This window comes from Gadus morhua, chromosome 23 (genome assembly GCF_902167405.1).
Source record: "Gadus morhua chromosome 23, gadMor3.0, whole genome shotgun sequence".
NCBI lineage: Eukaryota > Metazoa > Chordata > Actinopteri > Gadiformes > Gadidae > Gadus > Gadus morhua.
In genome coordinates this window covers 23,738,738-23,762,622 of record NC_044070.1, presented here as the reverse complement: position 1 = coordinate 23,762,622, position 23,885 = coordinate 23,738,738, and the positions used below count along the sequence as shown (strand labels likewise).

Here is a 23,885-nt window from a genome sequence, read left to right as displayed (position 1 = left end):
AAAAGAATGCTATATGGAAGGAAATAACTGTTGCAGTGAATAGTGTTTCCAATGTTCGTCGGGCTACGGAAGAGGTTTGTTAATTAAATTAATTAAATAATAAATTAAATGTACAACTTCTGTTATCCAGCTTAAAACATTTCACATATATGCTATTGTTTGCATTCCGTTAAAGTTATTTAATTCCGAATAAGGTGAAGAAAAAATGGTCCGACATGAAGCTCAGCACCAAAAAACGTGTTGCGGCTGTCAAGCCGGCCAAGCAAGAAACGGGAGGAGGCCGGTGCAGTGCGACTGCAGCGTAACTCACCGAGATGACTCTGACCATGTAGTGCGCCCTGATGTAGACGATGCCCAACGTTGCTATTTTGGAAAATAAAAGAATCGTGCGTGCCCCCAGGCCATCGGGCTACCATGTTCAGGATTGACATTCTGGCGTCGCAAATAATCGGAACATTAACTGAATGGTAGCTTTTGGTTGTTGTAGGCCTACGCGTAATTATTAATAGATGGTTCATACGCACATGGGTACAATCAACCGCACCAATCACATTTGGAAACCTAGCAATAGCATAAAAATCCCGTTTGATTCCAGTTTGCTGATCGTTATTATATGGGAATTTAATATAACGTTCGGAGAGGGACATTATAGCTGCCAAAACTGCTGGCATGGTTCGGCTAATGCTTGGCTGGGAAATAGCAGACCTGTCCCCGATCTCCCGCTGCAAGATCCCGGTGGCCAAAAATCCCAAGGTAGAGCAAACCTGCACAGGTATTGCGTTTGATCGCCTAGTTTCTCGCCTTAACTGTGGCTCCAAAGCATTGCATAGCTCCATCAGGAGATGCCTTGGGAGACGAAAACGACTCAAGAGCCATTCATCGCCCTCCTTAAAAAATTCGGCGCGGTCTCGAAAAACTCTCTCGTCTGTGCGTTGAGGTCCTTAACAGAGCCAGATCTGCCATCGCTGAGACACGACCACCTATTTGGCAAAGCTCCTGTTAATATAGACAGCTGAATAAACATTTCACCTGTCACATTCTAATTATTTTCATAGCAATACTGTTTTTAATTAGGCCTGACTTGATTGTAATTGTTTGAACGGCTGGACTAATTCCAATTTATTTAGTAATTAATACAGATGTTGAACATGGGCTACTTGTGCTGCACTATTCATCATTGAAATACCCGTATGCTGCGCCAAAAAAACTTGCGTACACGAGCTCAGACCTGACGTGAGATTTCATCGCAGCCTGCGCTCACGTTCAAATTGATAAATGCCAAGCTCAACGGTGAAATGAGCGTACGTCCATTGTACGCACGTTTTCTGTCGTACGCTCGTTTGATAAATGAGGGCCAATGTGTGGTAAAGCAATGAACTGCTATGTTTCCTTGTTTAGAGAGAGAGAGAGAGAGAGAGAGAGAGAGAGAGAGAGAGAGAGAGAGAGAGAGAGAGAGAGAGAGAGAGAGAGAGAGAGAGAGAGAGAGAGAGAGAGAGAGAGAGAGAGAGAGAGAGAGAGAGAGAGAGAGAGAGAGAGAGAGAGAGAGAGAGAGAGAGAGAGAGAGAGAGAGGGGGAGAGGGAGAGGGAGAGAGAGAGACCATCAGTGTGAATGAGCGGTTTTAGCTTCACCGTAGGCGGGTTGTGTCCATTTCGGTTACCGGTGATGATTTAACACAACCACCGCGACCTTATCGGAACGAGGAAAGTCAACAGTCAACCATGTCCTGATCGGTGTTACCGTGCCGATCTCGGCAGCGTGGAGACTGATGAGGGCAGTGTGGGCGTGGCCTCATACAGGGCCCCGCCCCTCCGTCCGGGGGAAGGTTTCACGCCACGACGCGTCCCAGTGACAGCCAGGCGTCGCCAATGCAAACCGACCACTGCGGGCAACAACAGCATTTCTAACCCCAGAAAACGAGGTAAGGACAACATTCACGCGACTATCCATTCCGTGAGTGAGTGCGTGTCGCCAGCGGGTTTACTAAACGCGCGGCCGGTGTGTTGGGTGAAGTTCTGATGTGTGAGGCGATGGTATAGGACAGCCCGTCACCTCATGGCCATATGTCGGTGTGTGTGTGTATCGATGGATCGTTGAAAAGTTGACGATGACGGTGGTCGGTGATGCTCCGTTGTTGGGACCTTGGGGGGATGCGAATCATGCGGTGGCATCTCGTATACAGACGAGCGTTGCTGCAGAGGACCGCCACGTTCAGCTGCGGTAGGAGCGTGAGACTTTATGATTGCACAGCTATATCACATCTCGTTAATTTCATCGCCTCGCCGTCTCAGTTGAACCTCTTGGAGGTAAACACTGTAGAAAACCAGGTCGTGTGTGTGCGCGCGCGTGCAAGAGCGTAGGAGGCGGAGTGGGAGTTGGACTCTATTAGTAATGTTGGGTTGCTGGTTCCCATCTCCTGTATCGCCTATAGCTTGAATCATATTAAACAGGGCAGAGTCCATCGCTTAGTCTCCCTATAAACCAGTTCGGGTGTGGATGTGTTTCCTTGTTTGCTGACACAATTGCTTATTACCGGGGAGTGCTTAATTGACTTTGTGGGCGTGCACACACACACACACACACACACACACACACACACACACACACACACACACACACACACACACACACACACACACACACACACACACAGCGCGCTGAAAGACAGCGCGCTGAAAGACAGCAACAGGGTTTGGAGGAGACGCTCAACTTACAAGAACAGGAACAAAATGTGTGAAAATAACACAGATTGAGACACAACCGAGTTTCAGGTTTCAAAAGCCCTCATAAGTTTTTATTGGTTTGCATACTTCTTTAAATAGTCAGACAGTCCCTCGACTATCCACTCAATCGCTCACTCACTCACTTACTCACTCATGCGGGCGCATGTGCCCTGAATCAGGGGGATGCCTTGGGTGATTCGGGAGTGAGTGTTTAGGAAATGTTCGCAAAACAACGGAGGAGGAGGAAACATTAACGACAATCAAATCCACTGTTTGGTAACACAGCTGTCGTCTCAAGGAGTGGCAAACATTGTGTTGTGTTGATCGGTTATCTGTGCGCTAGTGTCACTGTGGAAGCGGAGAAAGTTAAGGGATAAGATAGGCTCACCACCATGTCAAAAAGAGGAAGAGAATGGTCAGTAAGGGCGGGTTGCACAACGGTACACACACACACACACACACACACACACACACACACACACACACACACACACACACACACACACACACACACACACACACACACACACACACACACACACCACATATTGCCCAAAGCAAACACACACACGCACACACATCCTGTTTTTGCATCCTAAATCCAATGGCGATTGTTGATTTACTAGGTAACCTCCTTAGGAAATGTAGTGCGTTCAACTTACCACGTGGGGGCAGCAGGGCACATGTAACGGTGGAGCTATGGCAATTATCCCGAAAGGCAGTTAAGACATGCAATTAATATTTCCCTGCAGCGTTTAAAAATCGATGCTTTGTTGTCTCGGGTCAGTTTCCGTAAGGTAGAAGCTGGGAAAGCAATTATGCAATTGCATCAAATGTTGAAATACATTTTTTAATGTTCTGCAATTGTTAAAAATCCTGCTGGCCGACCGGTCATGTTTAATTGCTCCGCCCACCTGCTGTTCAGACAGACCTCCAGCAGAACTGGACCGAGTCGGGCCAATCAGAACCCTTTATCTGGCAGGGGGTGGTTTTGAGAAGATGACGGTACAGACGAGCGCTGTGGAACGACGCTGAAGTTGGCATCCGATTCGCAGCATCCGATTCGGCTTGAAAACCACTTAGAATCTTCAAATCGGTCCTGATTGAAAACCACTACACCTAGACTCTTCAAATTTGGACTACATTATCATAGTGAGGCTATACATTATGTAAAACATAGTTTCAGATTTGTGAAACCTTTACCCTATTTGTGAAAATGCAATACAGGCTTATTTGAATGCTTTTTAGGGGTCCAGACCGCATTGCATTTTCACAAATAGGTTAAAGGTTTCACAAATCTGAAACTATGTTTTACATAATGTATAGCCTCACTGTGATAATTTAGTCTAGATTTGAAGAGTCTAGGTGTAGTGGTTTTCAATCAGGACCAGTTCTAATGCAGTCTGGACCCCTAAAAAGCATTAAAATGAGCCTGTATTGCATTTTCACAAATAGAAAAAAGGTTTCACAAATCTGTAACTATGTTTATTATAATGTATAGCCTCACTGTGATAATTTAGTCCAGATTTGAAGAGTCTAGGTGTAGTGGTTTTCAATCAGGACCGATTTAAAGTGAAGTAAACTGCTGAATCGGATGCTGCGAATCGGATGCCAACTTCAGCGTTGTCGCTGACGCAGCATTTTCTTATAAACAAACAAGATGGCTGCCACAGATGTGTCACATCGTTGCTCTGATTGGTTGCAGGTAGTCTGTGCTCGTGATGACTCGCATTAGAAATCAAATATGAAATATGAGGTTCCGGTGTGAGTACCAGATGTGTTCGGCTGCCAGATCGGCTCGGGGTCCTGCGCTTACTGATGACGTATCGCCACTTGACGTATCGACACAAGCCAACGGACAATACCCGGTTGTTTATAAACGGTGCTTAATCAGTTTTGGTTTTGATTTCATTGAACGGAGCCTCTTTCGCAAATGTTAAAGTAAGGATTGGCGTTGTTAAAGTTAGATTAAGACAGTATTTTATAGTTTCTATTGACTGAAAATGAAGAACTTGGACAGTCATATTATTGTTGAGATTTTATTTGCTCATACAAAACAGAATAAATACGACAATACATTGATACAACTGAGGAACAGCTAAATGTAAATCCATAAAAAACGGCATGTTTAGATCCCATGTTGAATTGAGGATAAATTCATGAATGTGTTCATATTAGATATTCATCCTATTCCTTGAAAACTGTTTTTTTTTATGATTTTCCAGATGTTCAATGAATTGTATCCTTGCCTATACAACTAATAACAATAAAAAATGTAACATTTTCCTCGTTTCCACAGGGGTATCTTTGCTCTATAATTTAACAAACATAGTAAAATAGTAAAAATTTCAAGGTAAGCCTATAAGAATGTATATAATGTGTTAGCACATTCATGAATATATCCTCAATTTGCCGTGGGATCAAAACATGAAGTTTTCATGGATTTACATTGAGTTGTATGTGTGTATGTGAATTGCAGTGTATGTGTTTGGATACACACACACGGGCACACACACTGACATATTTGTATATTATTATATATTTTTTTATTCATGTGGCCTGCAGTGGCGATATCGCAGAGGTGACTCCCACAGGCTCTGAAAATAACAGGCATCAAGCCATATCTAACTTACCATTTTTAAGCAAAATCGTTGAAAAAGCTGTTTATCAACAGCTAAATAACTATTTCAATCACTGGATGTGCCAAAATTGTTTTCAATTGAACAATGAAAAAACTGAAGTAATGGTCTTTGGTGCAAGGGATGAACATTTAAAAGTCAGTGCACAGCTGTTATGTTAGAAAGCACACAAGAGAGAAATCTTGGTGTAGTCAGACTCAGACTTGAATTTCTAAAACCACATTAAATGCCATATTGAACTAACTGAGTGTAAATGTGAGATGCATTTTTGACTGATAGATGCTTCTGCTTAAATTATTTGGGGATTTATAAATAACAACATGAGAAAAAAATGTCTGACAAAATCCCAATCCCAATGTATTGGCATTTTTAAGACTTTTGAAGGACTGATTAAATACATTTTAATACCAATACCATTTAAGGTATTATTTTAAGCATTTGTATGTCTTGGATTTATTCTATACATTTGCATAGCAATTCAATGACTTACTTGTAGATGTATGAAATCAATGCTTGTTAAAAACAGTCATCAATAGTCATCAAGTCATTTCTAAGAAAATAACAATATAGATACATCACTCATGAACAATTATAGGCCCATATCTAACTTACCATTTTTAAGCAAAATCATTGATAAAGCTGTTTATCAACAGCTAAATAACTACTTACTTCTTAGCGATGAATACATTAACATATCGCCAGGAGACCGATACAGTGAGTGCATTCAACAAATCAATCACTGGATGTGCCAAATTGTCTTCAATTAAACAACGAAAAAATGGATGTACCGGCTACTGAGTGACGTGCATGCGCATTTAATGACATCGTTCACAGGAAGTGCGTCATTATTGCGCATCTGGGACCCCCGAGCCGATCTGGCAGCCGAACACATCTGGTGCTCACACCGGACTAATATACATTTACAAATTGGTCTGGAGTTGTCAGGCCCGGGTAAGAAATCTTTATGACGTTTAATCAAATCCGGTTCGTGAAACAACAAACTACCTCTTTTTTCAATTAAAGCTATTTTGTGTTTTCAGTTGGAAAATAGGTTGACCTTCCATGAGCGATATGGTCGATATGGCAATATGAATTGCAAAGAGTGAATTACGTGTTTTTTTTTTTTCTTGTGACCCGTTATCAGCAATGATGTCATTAATTCCTCTCCGTGATATGTGAGGTGTCTCCTAACCGACCAATCGGGAGGGCCCGAGGAGTTGGGGCTTGGCTGTTTGCTTGTGTGTCATCGGCTGCGTCCCAACAGTAGCACAGCAACTCTCACCTCACCCTGGCTTCCTTATCCTCCAGATGTTTTCCTCCCATTGTTCCTGACGAAAGGCCAGAGAACCGCCAGTAGGACAGAGGGCTTAGGACTTGTGTGTTGGAACGCGGCCCGAGAGTTTTCCCGAGCTGCTTGCGTTGGTTTCGCACTCGCCCCACATCCATTGTTGTCTCGGTTTTTCTGATTCAGCTCCTCTTTCCCAAGTTTCGTCATCAAAATAAAAGTCCCATGATTTGTGCGCATGACCTGAATGGGATTTTTCGGCGGCTCCTTATTCGTAGTGTGGTTTTTGGTTCCCCTGCCTGTGTGTGTGTGTGTGTGTGTGTGTGTGTGTGTGTGTGTGTGTGTGTGTGTGTGTGTGTGTGTGTGTGTGTGCGCGTGTTCATGCACTCTGCTCAGGCGGAGCTATTTCAACAAAGCCTTCATTAGCGAGAATCTGAGTCACAGCCGAGCCAGTCACCCAGTAGCAAGGGGGCTACACCGCACCCTCACCAGCGGGCTGAGGCGTCCTGGGTCCGAACCGTACCCGCGCCATTGGTCTTCATCCACCGGTAGATTCAGATTCAGATCCTGAAGGAGCTGGGGAGACCTACAGGTCTGGCTGGTCGTCCAGCTTCCAAGCCACTAGACTAGCATACAGATCCGTGTATTACGACACCAACAGGTTGTTGCCTAGTCATTATGTTTCCGAAGTGAGATCATAAATGTTTCTAACGTGTTATTAAACATCTTAGACGTTCTAATATGTTGGAGGCATCGCGTCTCAATTACTTCTAAATGATGTCCTTCACTGAGCCATAATGATAATAAATAACCCAAATGAATCCTACCTGATCAATGGAAGTAGGGTGGTAACTTAACAGCTATGGAATAATTAACCGAGTGGAACTTTTATTTTGACATCTTTGACCTCTGTCCTGCCTGACTGATGCAAAGCGGATCAGAAGCTATTAAAGGTCCAATGACATGCCACCAGGTGTGAGTTTGATAAGCCGTTACAAGCCACACTCCCACCAAGTGGCATGTCATGGGACCTTAGAGAATTTATATGTGTTGACTGGCTCGGCTGTGACTCAGATTCTCGCTAATGAAGGCTTTGTTGAAATAGCTCCGCCTGAGCAGAGTGCATGAACACACACACACACACACACACACACACGCACACAGGCACACAGGCACACAGGCACACCCACACACACACACAGGCAGGGGAACCGAAATCCACACTACGAATAAGGAGCCTCCGAAAAATCCCATTCAGGTCATGCGCACAAATTATGGGACTTTTATTTTGATAAGGAAACTTGGGAAAGAGGAGTTGAATCAGAAAAACCGAGACAACAATGGATGTGGGGTGAGTGCCAAACCAACCCGAGCAGCTCTGGAAAACTCTCGGGCCGCGTTCCAACACACAAGTCCTACGCCCTCCGTCCTACTGTTCACTTGCCTTTTGTCGGGAACAATGGGAGGAAAACATCTGGAGGATAAGGAAGCCATGGTGAGGTGAGAGTTGCTGTGCTACTGTTGGAACGCAGCCGATGAAACACAGGCAAACACAAGCAGACAATGATTAAGCGGCCGAGCGAGAACGCCTGTCAACGCGATTGATGATTGATCTATGATTGATCTCTTAGATGAGTAACTGTTTGAGAGACAGAGTGCCGGACACTAATCGATCGGTCTTCTTGGCAGTCTTGTGTCCTCAAGATGGTGGAATGCCATTCTTTATCCAACAATGCCTTCTGTGATGCACGTGACGGATCCGTTTGTGTTGGGCTAAGTAATTGAATCCTAAAGGGACGGAGCTTCTGCGGCCCTTTATGTAAAGCATCTGATATCGCATGAATTATACATCAGCACAGGATTTGAGGAGGATAATCAGAACCTCAGAGGTGACCCCAGCGGGCGCAGACAGTTCATCAAGTTGCATTCTGGGTAATCTCATCTCAAACAGTTCTACTATATATTAGCAGAAAATATGACTCAGAGCCAGGGTCGGAAACTGATAAAAGCCAGTGGCAGAGTTACGGTGGCCTGTCTCCACGGTGCTGGTTTGAAACCTTGAAGATACTTTTTACCGTTTACTACTGCTGGCCAAGTTTGTGTTTTCCAATGTGACATGCTTACATTTCTCCTGCATCCAGGGGTGGGTGTGTGTGTGTGTGTGTGTGTGTGTGTGTGTGTGTGTGTGTGTGTGTGTGTGTGTGTGTGTGTGTGTGTGTGTGTGTGTGTGTGTGTGTGTGTGTGTGTGTGTGTGTGTGTGTGTGTGTGTGAGAGAGATTGTGTGTGTGTTTGCATTACCTCCCCTTGTGTGGGTGGGGTGCAGAATTCTCTCTCCGGAATGTCAGAAACCGGTGATGTGACTCACCTCTCCGGCTCGGAGAATCTAACAGAACAGGTGGTCTTAATCATACCTTACACGTGACAATAACATGGCCTAGCTCTTACGCAAGGTGCTTCTATTCTGAGGGATTTTGCTGGAAAGTTGCACATCGGTTATTTCCCTAGAACCACGCCCCCTTTAAATTCGCATCCCTTTTTCAAACTCTGAACTAAAAACAAACTTTTTTTCAACATTTTGGACAGTTCTCTTGTTCCTCACACCTTCCTCCCGCAACTGACAGTTCCCTCCCTTAGATAGAAAAACCCCTTTCCCGGTCAACCCCCTCTTTGACGAACAGGCCGTTCCGACCAATGGAAGATCAGTTCACCGCCCCTGACAGCGGGGGCGTCTCCTCCCGCCTCGTGTGTCAGCGGTTCAGTCGGTCTCACACTCTCCCCCGGTCCCAGCGCTGCCTGCAACTAGATAAACAGAGACGGGAGAGAGTGAGAGGGAGACGGAGAGAGAGAGAGATAGAGAAAGAGAGAGAGAGAGAGAGAGAGAGAGAGACAGGCAGAGATAGAGAAAGTGTTTTAGAGGGAGAGGGGAGAAGAGGGAGAGAGAGAGAGGGCTGCACTGGTCTCCTGTACTCTGGACTGTGGATTTAACTGGACAGACAAAAGCAAGTCAGAGGACATTATGGGCTTTCCTCCGGCGTCCTGGGCTCAGGTAAACGACTGTCAATCAAATTAGTGTGTGTGTGTGTGTGTGTTCAGTTCAGTTGTCTTGTCCTGCAGTGTTGTCTGGAGGGATAGTGGGGATTGTGGTACATTACTTAGGCTGAAGTTAACTTGACTAACTAGTAAAACCGCTCATATTGGAAGGTATGCCGGTGTGTGTCTGTGTTTGTTCTGTGTGTGTGCGCTGAGTCTGTTGTGAAATCCTAACAGTCGTAGTGCACTCTCTCCTTAGTTTGGTATAAAGTGGCAAATTGTACCATATAAAGATCATGTGCGAGTGTGTGCGTGTCTCTTATTTGTTCGATTTGCAGCACTGACAGTAGTTACCTTGACTAAGTGTGTGTGTGTTTTGCGCGCGTGTGTGTGCGTCTATCTGTGTGTGTGTGTGTGTGTGTGTGTGTGTGTGTGTGTGTGTGTGTGTGTGTGTGTGTGTGTGTGTGTGTGTGCACTAACAATCGTTATATGGACTGCGTGTGTGAGTGCGCGTGTGTGCGCGTGTGTGCGTGCGTCATTTGTCCGTTAACCAGCACTAACAGTCGTTTAATTGTCTAAGTGTGTGTGTGTGCGTAGGGCGAGGGGGGGCAGGGAGAGGAAACTCACCACCTTGCCACCTGGCTGGTGAGAGGAGGAGGTCGAAGGTGGTGGTGGGTGGGGGGGGGGGGGGGTTGGGTGAGGTGGAGGAGGGTGACAGGTGCTGGGGCCATGCAGTGCCCAATTAGAGTGAGTGCTGACTGGGTTAGACCTGCAGTGAACCACCTGCACCAGCACCACCACCTCCCCCACCACCACCACCTCCACCTCCACCACCACCACCACCACCTCCACCACCACCACCTCCTCCACCACCACCACCACCACCTCCTCCACCACCAACACCACCACCACCACCCCCACCACCACCACCATCACCACCACCACCACCACCACCACCACCACCACCACCTCCCCCACCACCACCACCAACACCTCCCCCACCACCACCACCACCACCCACACCACCACCACCACCACCACCACCACCTCCCCCACCACCACCACCTCCCCCACCACCACCACCAACACCACCTCCACCACCACCACCACCACCACCTACCCCACCACCCCCACCACCACCACCACCACCACCACCACCACCTCCACCACCACCACCACCACCACCACCACCTCCCCCACCACCACCACCACCACCACCTCCCCCACCACAACCACCTCCCCCCCCACCACCACCACCACCTCCCCCACCACCACAACCACCACTACCACCTCCCCCACCACCCCCACCACCACCACCCCCACCACCACCACCTACCCCACCACCCCTTGGAGAGCAGACCTCCAGGGAGCGGGTGAGTAGCACCCACGGGTGCAGTGGCTTCACCTGGGGGTGAAGACCTGTGTGTGTGTGTGTGTGTGTGTGTGTGTGTGTGTGTTCATGGATTGGCGGTAGAGTTCTTCAGCCGTGGGCTCCAACTTTGTTTCAACGATGTGAGATCTTTGAGCTCTCTTGAACTAGAGCTGGCACTGAAGCGTAGACTGGAGGTGCAGAGGGTCTACGGCGGTCAGGGGAAGCTGGGGCGGGCCAGCCTCCGACCTTCTGGTTCTGGTTATGGGTGGACTGGGAGGCAGCAGACGCAGTGCTGTGGTGTGAGGTCTAGTTTTAATGTCTTGAAGTTTTCTTTCTCTTGTGCTGCCAGACGTCTCCCCGGCGTGGAATAGCCCTGGGGAACAGTCAATTCCACAAGTTTTATTAAAGGGGGATTCTTTATTAAAGAGAAGAGGAGTCCACATTCTGCCTCCCAGCATGCTTTGCTCCCAGGCTATCTTGTCATCCCTCTTTGTAGCCCCGCGGACCGGTTCGTTCTCCTTTTTATTCCTCTTTTTCATTTACTTTCATTCTTCTTCAAATTCTTTTCCTCATCTCATCTTTCAGAAAAAAAATCGTTAACACCCGTTGCACCAGAGTTGCATATATATAGTTGCACACGTGTGCACGTACGTACACACCCATACGCACTTGTACACACACACGTACACACACACGTTGGCTGGCTGGCTGGCTGGCTGGCTGGCTGGCTGGCTGGCTGGCTTGCTGGCTGGCAAAGTTGGTTGGCAATACGGTGAAACTGGTTAGTTCATGACTGTATTTGCATCAAAATGGCTCAGATTTACATACTGAGAAAGCAAGAGGAAGTCTTTCGACAGATGAAAATGAGACACACACACACACACACACACACACACACCTGTGTGACGGGCAGAAGAGGCGACAGACTTTGACTGGTGACGGGGTCGAAGGTGGAGGTCCTTTGCCCCCACCTAGATCAACAAATAGGGCATGCCTGAGCCCAAACCCTGACCCTTGACCCCATGGCATGTGTGTTGCTGGTGGGGTCCCCCAGAAAGTAGAGCAGGTGGACTTGTGACCGGAAGGTTGCTAGTTCAATCCCTGACTGCTCCCGACGAGCTGGCTGTCACCTTGACAGGCGGACACTGCCGTCGTTGTGTGTAGTGTGTGTACGAATGTGTTTGTCTGTATGTGTGTGTAAGTCGCTTTGGATAAAAGCGACTGCTGAATGTAAATGTAATGTAAATGATGTAACAGTAGCTGCTTGCAGCTCTGTCACAATGGTCTGTCGTCTTAAAATACCTTTTAAAACGTGGATTTAAAAAGCACAGGGCCATTGAAGATTGTATCTATCAAAGCTGTCTTCTTGTGAGCCTTTCATGTTCCCGGTGAGGGTGTTCCACAATCTTAGATCTGTCTCCCTGCTGCACTGAGCTAATACTGATACGATTCCACTTAGACCGATTTGAATCATATTGAGTTACTCTTGCCCATCCACGTTTGTTATGCAACATAAGGAGACTCTGTGTTCACGGGGAACGTCCCCCCCGCCGTTCCCTGCTCTGGGCCCCCCGGTGGAGCCCGGGCCGGTTTGGTGTCTGCGTTGCCAGCTGCCCTCGTGCCGCCGGTCAGCGAGGCCAGCGGAGCACGCCGCGGAGCACGCCGCGGAGCGCTCGGCCGCCGTTGAATCATTTAGCACAGGCGTCCGTCCAACACGGCGCGGGATATTTCAGACGCATGTCTCCCAGCGGCGGGCGGAGGTCTCGGGGCTCTCCTGCTTCTCACGGAGGCCCGCGGGTCAGTCCGCACGTGCCGACGGCACGGAGTGCGAGCCCAGAACGGGCGGCACGTGGATCAGGAGGTGGAGCGGGTCGGCTGGTAAAACGGAAGGTTGCTGGTTCGATCCCCGGCTCCTCCTCCTAGCTGAGTGTCGAGGTGTCCCTGAGCGAGACGCCTCACCCTGACTGCTCCTGAAGAGCTGGCTCTTGCGTGCTTGACTCCGCTGTCGGTGTGTGAATGTGTGTATGAATGGGTGAATGTGAGGCAGTATTGTAAAGCGCTTTGAGTGGCCACTGGATAGAATAGCGCTGTATAAATGCAGTCCATTTACCGTTTGACCTACCGGCTGGGGGTCAAACGCCCTCACCGTGGTCACCGCTATATCGGACACAGCGCTCCACACACTGAGGCCACACTCCCTCTTCCAGAGTGCCGATGGCGGGCGCGATGTGGGGGCAGGAGATGGAGGGTTACCTCACGCCTTTCTTCACTTCCGCTGGGGGAAGATACGCTGGACCCTCCCTGATCCTCTGAGAGGAAGTGAGCCAATACAGGCCAGACGTCTATTCCTGTCAGAAACGATACATCTCACTCTCTCCTCCGTGCAGCGGGCGTGTTTAGACCGGGGATGGGAGGAGGAAGGGGCGGGGCTGAGACAGGAAGTGACCTTGTTGTCGTTGGGCCGCCTCACACAACGAAAGACGAGATGATCTGTGATTGGTCATCCTATGCTACCACTCTGGGAGGCGTTAGGGAGGCCGGGTTCAAGGCCTTAGTGTCAGGTCAGAGACATCACGAAGGAAGTAGAAGTCATCAGTCATTCAGAGTTGAAGCTCGCAGTGTTGGACATTTAGAAGCTTTTTTTCGCAGCGCCTTAGGACATTACATCTGGAGTTTGTCTTGGAGATGAAGTATGAGAGAGAGAGAGAGAGAGAGAGAGAGAGAGAGAGAGAGAGAGAGAGAGAGAGAGAGAGAGAGAGAGAGAGAGAGAGAGAGAGAGAGAGAGAGAGAGAGAGAGAGAGAGAGAGAGAGAGAGAGAGAGAGAGAGAGAGAGAGTCAGTCCTTGTGTGTTGGCCAATGGAGGCGTGAGTCAACCTACCAACCCTTTCGGGTGTTAGGTTTAAAACAGAACATTCCGGATTGAGCAGCCCGACTGGCTCGGCCATAATATCACGGTAGCACCCTCTTCCTCTGTACCATGCGTGCCGGTCTTCAAGGAGACGCCAGACCATAGCCGTGGAGGTCGTCATTGTACATGGCAACACACAATCAGGCTTCTCGTCTGAAGGTAGAGACACAATAATGTAAACAGCTCGTCTGACTGTCTCCCCCCCTAATCACCCTGTCATCTCTTATCTCTTACAAGCCATACACACACACACACACACACACACACACACACACACACACACACACACACACACACACACACACACACACACACACACACACACACACACACACACACACACACACAAATACACAAACACACGTTAGAGAATGCGTTCATTTTATGTTCAACCTCACCTTTTCGGCCCCACCTCAAGTTGTCTCTCTCTCCCACGCTCGCTCGCTCTTTCTCTGCTCAATAACTTTAACCTGTTTTGTCGTTCTACACCCACACAGACGTTGTGTCCCTCTTTTCTCTGTCCCTCTGATGTCCTGTCTCTCTGACGCTGTGTCTCTCTGAATGTCACTGGTAATCCATATACACACGTGTGTTTATCTGTCTTTAAAGAGTGCCGTCTGACTCTTCCCTCTGTTGAGTAATCCTGCTCAGATTGATGTCGGAGGTAGCCTGTGACGGCCACAAGGCCTTGCCTATGATTGTCCTGTCTCCCAATTAGGACTGGTATGCCTGTCTCCCAATTAGGACTGATGAAGAGGGGCGGAGTCGCCTTGATGGTGGCCTATATGGTGCGCCCTGTTCCAGCAGTCCAGCCCCTCCCTTTTAGGCATCTCTACCTTTGGTTATGTTGTCAAATAAACCGTGATCATTGTGAAACTAGAACCACGCCTCTGTCCTCCATCATTGTCTGGTTACCCTAGGCCATGACAATGTGGGGGCTCGTCCGGGATCGACTCAGGCAAACCAGGCAACGGTGGCAGCGCAGAACTGTCGCCATCACCTGTTTTGGCAGCAGCCCGCGAGGCAGAGCGTGTCACAGCAGCCACTGGGTGCACACAGGGGGTCTCACACCCCTCAAAGAGAGATCCTAGGTTAGACTTATCAACGCTAGGCGGTGCGTTGGCCCATACTCTGGACTTGGCCAGCCCGTTACCAAGAATCATGGCGGTGCCCTGCAACGGGAGCGCCGGACGTACGCCAACAGCCACCTCACCTTGGACCAAGTCGGAGTCTATATACACCCTATGCAGGGGCACAGACAAAACATTTAGGTTAATTCCACGCACTAAAACAGACTGGCCAGTGTCGGAAGCAGGCGAGAACGGCAACACTGATTGCAAGATAAATGATTCGACCGAACCAGTATCTCTGAGTATCTTAATCGGCACTTTCTCTCCATCAGCGCCTAGTGAAACAGAGCCATCTGAAATAAAGGGGGAAAAACTCACTTCGAATTCAGGCTCGTTCACGTTAATCGGTTGACTAGGGAGAGATATGGCCAAAGCAGATCCTTGTGCTGCGCCTTTAGTCTGAGTAGCGGTACCAAATTTAGCCTTATATTTTTGTTCATTCTCCTTTTTCTTTTTCAACGCCTCACATTGCCATTTCGTATGCCCTACGCCTAGAGTGACCTGAATGTCACTGGTAATCCATATACACACGTGTGTTTATCTGTCTTTAAAGAGTGCCGTCTGACTCTTCCCTCTGTTGAGTAATCCTGCTCAGATTGATGTCGGAGGTAGCCTGAGACCCAGCTGGAGCAAATAAACAGAAATCGCTCTGATAACTCAATGCAGTTAGTTGGAAGAAAGGGAATGAGGAGGGATGGAGAGTCCAGGGGGGGGGAAGACTGAGGGAAGTGGTGTGGATTTAATGAAGAAGAAGAAAAGCAAAGACGAGCACCGTGGAGTGGAACAGGAGGGGAGAAAATAAGTAATGGAGGGAGGGAGGGAAACGACAGAGCTGGAAAACAGCTGTGTTGAGAGAGAGCAAGAGAGCAAGTCTCTCATCATGTGTGGGGGCGGATGTTTTGGGTGCAATGCTATGTTTGCCCAACTTTCTCAAATCCCTCTGGACTTTCCCCCTGACCAGAGGTTTATGTCTACACACACCCCTTAGCTTAACCAAAATCCTATAGAGATCTAATAATAATAATAATCATAATAATCATAATAATTATAACATACTTAAACAGAAAAGGCTGAAATATACTATATAGTTACTAGAAAGCAAATCTATTTTATTGATGTTAAGTCAGCAATAACCCACATGTCGTACACATCTGTCCCAGGGGAACTGCGGCGATCATGAACGGTGTGGTTGTGTTGTTACTGATTACTACTAGTTGCTGCTACTGGTTACTGAATGCTAGGTTTGGATATGAATAATGCCTGCGCTGAAAAAGACGTTTAGAAATGATCATGGATGTGAATAGTCCCAGCGGCTGCACTTTAACTGTCCACCATGCCGGCTACACTGCAACAGAGAGCTGAGCGCTCCTTGACCTGCGTGATCCTTACAGCGACTGACCTTTGAGGGAAGTGCTTGGTGACCGGGTAGTGAGCGGATAACAGGGGATACGACCACAACATCCACGTTTACATACAGTATGTATGTGTTGTCTGGTGTCTTGTCTTGCAGCTGTGAGGCAGGCTGTCAATCTGTGTCACGGTGTCACAACACATGGCCTGTACGCTTGCTCATTCTCACAGGTTCACACGCATGACCTACATACCCCGTGTACACGCACAGGCGTGCAAACATGCACACCCGGGGATACATGGAGTATGCACACACAGTAAAGAAAACGACCATCGTCATGAACCTGTCTGTGTTGGAATCCTCCTCCCTTTATACACGGGGGGTTTGTTGAAGTTACCCGGCACTGTTGAAGTTAATGATTGTGATTGTGCAGAGGCTTTGAACTGATCGATTCAGATCAATACAGCAACACTTCGAATGGATTGTAGAGGTTGGAAAATGTTGCGAAATACCATCCTCACCTGTACTCACCTGTCTCCCTCCAGACAGAGTGCTAGCTATGCTGGGCCACTCCCAACTCACCTGTATACACCAGTCCCCCCTTCTCACCTGTACACACCTGTCCCAGCTCACCTGTACACACCTGTCCCAGCTCACCTGTACACACCTGTCCCAGCTCACCTGTACACACCTGTCCCAGCTCACCTGTACACACCTGTCCCAGCTCACCTGTACACACCAGTCCCAGCTCACCTGTACACACCAGTCCCAGCTCACCTGTACACACCTGTCCCAGGTCACCTGTGCACACCTGTCCTAACTTACCTGTGCACACCTGTGTCCCCAGGTGAGCCCCTGGCTCCCGACTGAGTGCTAGCCATGTTGCGTCAGTCCCAGCCCACCTCGAGCACGCTGCACCTGGTCGCCACGGAGATGGGCGACATCATGGAGACGCTGGACACCCGCGAGCTGGACCTGGCAGACGGGGAGTACGACTCGAAGGACGGCAGCGTCCCAGGTGTGTGTTTGTTGGTTTGTGTGTGTGTGTGTGTGTGTGTGTGTGTGTGTGTGTGTGTGTGTGTGTGTGTGTGTGTGTGTGTGTGTGTGTGTGTGTGTGTGTGTGTGTGTTATTTAGTTGTATTACTATTCGGTTTGTGTTCTTTTGTTGTATTCCTATTTATGTTGACTGTTTCTCTCTCTTTCTGTGTGTGTCCGTGCGTTTGTGAGTACGTGTGTTTGTGCTTGTTAGTGTGTGTTTTTGTTAGCGTTATTTTTTTACTCTGTGTCCTTCTCTTTCTCTGTGTGTGTTTGTGTGCGTTTGTGTACGTGCGTAAGGGACATTCACAAACACACATAAGATTTGCTTAGAGTTACAGTTTAGAATTGATTAGCATCTAGCAGAGCATACTTTTGTATATATTTGTGTAAACTAGCTCAGCGAATGGCAGTTGGTAGCTTAGCAGGATAACGTGGGTTTGCATTCTTTAATGCAGCCATGTTATAGAGACTTTGGTTGTTCACTTAGTTTACAAAGTAGGCCATCCCTCTTTGGGAGAATGTTGGTGTCCAAAACGACACTATAGCAACACAACTGCCCACTGATAAGGTAGAAACCTGTGTTCACGCAGACGTTGGCTTGCATCGACGACTGCCCTCGTAAACAGAGTGTGAACTCCGCCGTTTACTTCCACATGTCAGTTTCCATGGTGACCGTGACAAAGATACTCCATCGCGATTGGTTGGATTGATTTATTCGCAGGTTAAAGCTGTCATAAATCGACAGCTTGGTGCAATTAAACTGAATGTTTATTTTTTACGTGACTGAACTTCCTACTGTCACCTTACATAGTACCGGGTAGTTCTTTATGGGGGTTGGAACAGGAGGGGTGAGCGGGGGGGGGGGGGGGTTAAGTCTGTTCCAATCTGCAGCCTCACCAGTGGTTGCTACTAAATTCTGCACACTGAATCTGCAGAATCGTAATTGTAATGATAATATCTAAATAATAGGAAATAAATTATAATGGGAACAACTGTTTAAAATATCTATGAAAGTCTGTATGCCTGTCTGTCTGTCTGTCTGCCTGTCCGTCTGTCTGTCTGTCTGTCTGTCTGTCTGTCTGTCTGTACGTCTGTCTGTCTGTCTGTCTGTCTGTCTGTCTGTCTGTCTGTCTGTCTGTCTGTCTGTCTGTCTGTCTGTCTGTCTGTCTGTCTGCCTGTCTGTCTGTGTGTCGCTTCTATGCATGTTTTCCATAACTATGTGTAAAATAATATGACAGGAGAAGCTGTGTGTTTCTCTGATGCGTGTGCTTGTGTTCTGCCTGTCTGTCTGTCTGCCTGTCTGTCTGTCTGTGTGTTCCTCTGATGCGTGTGCTTGTGTTCTGCCTGTCTGTCTGTCTGCCTGTCTGTCTGTCTGTGTGTTCCTCTGATGCGTGTGCTTGTGTTCCTGCTCTCCAGAGAAGCGCATCCCCTTCCCGGCGATCTACAACACGGTGGGCTTCAAGGAGGCGGAGGCCAGGGTGTACCTCTCCTCCCCCATCACCGCCAAGATCCTGGAGGTGGAGCGGTTCACCTCCGCCCAGGACCGCTTCAACCTCACCACGCAGAGGAGCGTCAACAAGGTGCGCACGCCACCGTGCACGCAGCGCAGACGCACGCACACAGAGACATACAGGCAGACACACACAGAGGGAAAGACAGACGAACACACACACACACACACACACATACAGAGACAGACAGACAGACACACACAGAGGGAAAGACAGACGAACACACGCACACAGAGACATACAGGCAGACACACACAGAGGGAAAGACAGACGAACACACGCACACAGAGACATACAGACAGACAGACAGACAGACAGACAGACAGACAGACAGACAGACAGACAGACAGACAGACACACAGAGGGAAAGACAGACGAACACACACACACAGAGACATACAGACAGACACACACAGAGAAAGACAGACAAACACACATACACACACAGACATACAGACACACACACACACAGAGAAAGACAGACGAACACACACACACACAGACAGACAGACAGACAGACAGACAGACACACGGAGGGAAAGACAGACAAACACACACACACACGCAAACACATACAGAGACATACAGGCAGACACACACAGAGAAAGACAGACGAACACACATACACACACAGACATACAGACACACACACACAGAGAAAGACAGACGAACACACACACACACAGACAGACAGACAGACAGACAGACAGACAGACAGACACACAGAGGGAAAGACAGACGAACACACACACACACGCACACACATACAGAGACAGACAGACAGACACACACAGAGAGAAAGACAGACGAACACACACACACACACAGACATACAGACACACACACACAGAGAGAAAGACAGACGAACACACACACACACAGACATACAGACACACACACACAGAGAGAAAGACAGACGAACACACACACAGACAGACAGACAGACAGACAGACAGACAGACAGACAGACGCATGAACGCACGCAAGCACGCGCGACCACACACACGCGCCCACACACACACACACACAGACAGAGACACACACACACAGACACACACAGAGATACAAGCCTGTGACGTTTTCACGTCACAGGCTTGTATCGTCTGCATATAGTCGTAACTTGTACACTTCGAGTCGATGACCCCATCCTCACATATAGATCAGTTCAGCCATGACTCAGCAGGGTTCATGGGGATTGTCTTTGCCAAGCCTAGGTGAAGGCTTTCACCTTTCACCCTCCTCTCTCACTCTCTGTTCCTCGTGTCTCATCAATGGCTGTGCTTGTCTGCGCTCGGTTCCTCGTGGAACTAGTTGGACCGGTCCTACTTTAGGTGCCAGAATTTGGTTTTGCCAAACAAACGTGTGACAAACGAGAACACCTGTGAATGCCAAATGTGTTGTTAACACATGTAGGTTCAAGATAGACTTTTGTCTGCGATGTTCGTGTCCTTACTTAAAATGTCGATGTCCAATCCCAAAACTTCCTAAGCTTTAGTGGTTATTGTGCTTTTGTTGTCTGTACAATAAAAGTTGAGTTTTTGAGTTTCCATTCCAAGATAACAGCTTCTCCTGGGAATTGCAATGGCGTCACCTCTCTCTCTCACCCTCTTCCCTTCATTAATGCTCTATGTCTCTCCACAACCTCAGCACCTTTCATAAATACGGTGTGAAATATATATATATATGTGTTAGTAAGAGGTTGATTACGAGGTTGTATGTGTGTGTTTGTGTTTGTGTGTATGCGTGTGTGTCTGTGCGTTCAGTCAATGCCAGCGGTGTTTAAGATCGAACTGAAGCATGGCGAGTTCACGTGGCTGGTGAAGAAGAAGGAGAAGCACTTCATGGACCTCCACAGGGAGCTGAAGACTTACAAGACCTTCATGAGGATACCGCTGCCCACACGCAGGTAGGCACCACAAGATGGCCACCGCTGCCCACACGCAGGTAGGCACCACAAGATGGCCACCGCTGCCCACGCGCAGGTTGGCGCGGCAAAATGGCCGCTTTGTTCTTAGCGTGGATTTCACGTCGGCTAACCGTAGAAAACGGTTACATCTGTTGGAAGTAACAATGGTTTTGACTGAAAGGTTCATCCAAACCCTTTATGGGAGGGATAACATTTTCTAAAAGGCAGTTCTAAAAGATTATGCAGATCTATTCAATAATTCCTGATTATCAATTGTATTCCGAACTTCAGTTTAAAGTTTCTCGCCTTAGTTATTTAATTGTTTGATGTAGAGGACGCTCCCACTGGGATCATTGAAGGATAACTACCATATTCTCAGGAGAAAATAAAAAGGAAAAGAAAACGCGAGGGAATTCCAGATCGCAAACTGCCAAACGTCGCAAAAAACGTCAATGGCTCAGATACTGTGTGACCGGGTTCCCAATGAAGCCGTTTACCTATCCGAACCCCACCACTGAACTCATGAAAAACTTGTCTCTGTGATGTCACTTCCTGTCTAGCCACACCATCAAGAGACAGAGCGTGAGGCGGACGGAGGCCAGTCAGATCCCGAGCCTGCCAAGAGGGGGCCGGGACGAGCTGGGCAGGGAGGAGCAAGTCTCCAGCAGAAGGGTATGCCATTGGACGGTGGAGCTGTCAATCACCGGCTCGATCACCTTTCAGTCGTTTTTAGTTTTTTTTTGTTTTACTTGTGTGTTATGATACACTTTTGTTTTTCAGAGACAACTGGAAGACTATTTGAATAAGCTGCTGAACATGACGGTGTACAGGAACTATCATGCGACGGTGAGAAAATTACAGTTACTGACGAGAGAGTAAAACGGGAAGAGGGAAATATGACTTTGAAATGGTCAGCCATTTTGATCTAAAATATTGGACAATGGTGACGCAGAATTAACACCAATATTTCTGAGATATTTCTGCCCCTGAAATAAATGTTGCATGTGAAAAACATCAAGCTCTGTTAAAGTTTATCGTTGGTGGTGTTAAGGTTTATTTGCCTCTGTTTCAGATGGAGTTCATCGATGTGAGCCAGTTGTCCTTCATCCACGACCTGGGACCCAAAGGCCTGTAAGAACCGCCTCAAACACCACCGACCTGTGCCATCCTGAACCTGTGTCTCTACTCTCTGCTGCGTCTGCACGTGTGGCTCTCATTCTGATGGGCTGAGGCTACTCGTTTGAGAAAATGATTTTATTTTACTGGGTATTTTACGGGTGGGGGGGGGGTGTGTGTGTGTGAGAGAGTGTGTGTGTGTGTGTGTGGTTGTTTGAGAGACTGTCTGACTGTGTGTGAAAGACTGTGTGTTTCAGGGACTGTGTGTGTGGGTGTGGGTGAGACTGTTTGTTTTTGTGTGTGAGACTGTGTGTCTTTGTTAGACTGGTTTGTGTGACTGTATTTTACTGAGGTGTGTGAATCTGATTTGTGATAGTAAGGTAACGTTAATGTTTCCAATAAAGGTCTAATGAATGCAGATTTGAAAGAGTAAGCAGCCAGAAGCAGTTTTCAAGATGTGTTAATATCTCTCTCTCTCTCTGTCTCTGTCTCTGTCCCCCCCCTCCCTCTCTCCCCCTCCCTCTCTCCCTCCCTCCTCCCCCCCCCCCCCCCCCCTCCAGAGAGGGTATGGTCCTGAAACGCTCGGGGGGCCATCGTATCCCGGGCATGAACTGCTGCGGTCGGACCAAGATGTGCTACCGCTGGTCCAAACGGTCCGTACCATTATTCATCCGTCCATCCATTAACTAATTCATGTTTCATTCTTTCATTTGTTCCAACTGTCATTCTTTCATTTGTTCATTCCTTGATACATTTGATCATTTAATCATGCATTAGTTCATTAAACAATGCCTTTATTCATCCATCCATTAACTCATTCACTAATTCATCCATAAACTATTGAATACATTCATTAATCCATTCATTCAAATACTCATTTCTAATTTAAGTGCGCGGAGCTTTATCTACCCGTGTGTTGTTGTGAGATGGTGATCGGAATAGATTTTAATTGGAAACACTTTTCATAAGGATTAATTCTACCGCTGCCACTCGGCCCATTTACAACGCGTCATGGAGAAGTGAAAAACAAACCCCAATCTCTAAACTCAGTGTTGACGGTGCACAGAGGGAGGTCTGGAGGAGAGGGACGCGACAGAATGGAGCAGTAAACCGAGATTCCATCTGAACCCAACGCGTCCAACAATGGGCGGGACTCGAGGTGTGAGCAGCGCTACAGACAGAGTGACACTTTTTCCGGAACGTACTTCCTCACCGACACAAACACGGGCAGGCCGTGGCGGAACACGCGGTCCACTGATAACATTGTCCCCGTGACCCGCGATCAACGGGGGCTTCACTGTTCTAAGGGAGTTAGTTTAGGCATCGGTGAAGGCTGAGGCCAAACCAGTTTCCTATGGTAACATTCTAAATGAGACGTGTGCGTGTGCGTGTGCGTGTGTGTGTGTGTGTGCGTGCAGTTGGTTGGTGGTGAAAGACTCGTTCCTGCTCTACATGAAGACGGACTCGGGGGCCATCTCCTTCGTCATGCTGGTGGACAAAGAGTTCAGCATCAAGATGGACTCCAAGGACACGGAGACCACACACGGCCTGCGCGTCGACAGCCTCTCCAGGTAGGGGGGGGGGGACTGTTTGTGTGCGTGAGAGACTGTGTGTGGGTGATACTGTGTGTGTGTGTGTGTGTGTGTGTGTGTGTGTGCGTGTGTGTGTGTGTGATACTGTTTGTTTGTGTGTGTGTGTGATACTGTTTGTTTGTGTGTGTGTGTGAGACTGTGTGTCTTTGTTAGACTGTTTGTGTGACTGTGTTTTTTACTGAGGTGTGTGAGTCTGATTTGTGATTGTCTTTGTTGTCGTTGGGCGACGTTAATGTTTCCAATAAAAGTCTAATGAATGCAGATTGGAAACAGAAAGCAGCCAGAA

The 23,885-nt window shown here is 48.0% G+C and overlaps 1 protein-coding gene across 4 annotated transcripts in view; it reads left to right on the top strand.

Moving 5' to 3' along the window:
• Positions 1–1,770: 1,770 nt before the first annotated feature.
• The window catches only part of pld1b (phospholipase D1b), a 43,111-nt gene continuing 20,996 nt past the window's right edge, over positions 1,771–23,885 (top strand). The window contains exons 1-9 of one of the 4 annotated variants that reach the window (XM_030349228.1): positions 1,771–1,919; positions 17,284–17,454; positions 18,891–19,054; positions 20,749–20,891; positions 21,452–21,563; positions 21,672–21,737; positions 21,964–22,022; positions 22,568–22,660; positions 23,426–23,578. In XM_030349228.1, coding sequence (XP_030205088.1) covers positions 17,316–17,454; positions 18,891–19,054; positions 20,749–20,891; positions 21,452–21,563; positions 21,672–21,737; positions 21,964–22,022; positions 22,568–22,660; positions 23,426–23,578 — 929 coding nt within the window. In that variant the 5' untranslated portion in view covers positions 1,771–1,919; positions 17,284–17,315. The other 3 variants (XM_030349230.1, XM_030349229.1, XM_030349227.1) reach the window with 3 other exon arrangements.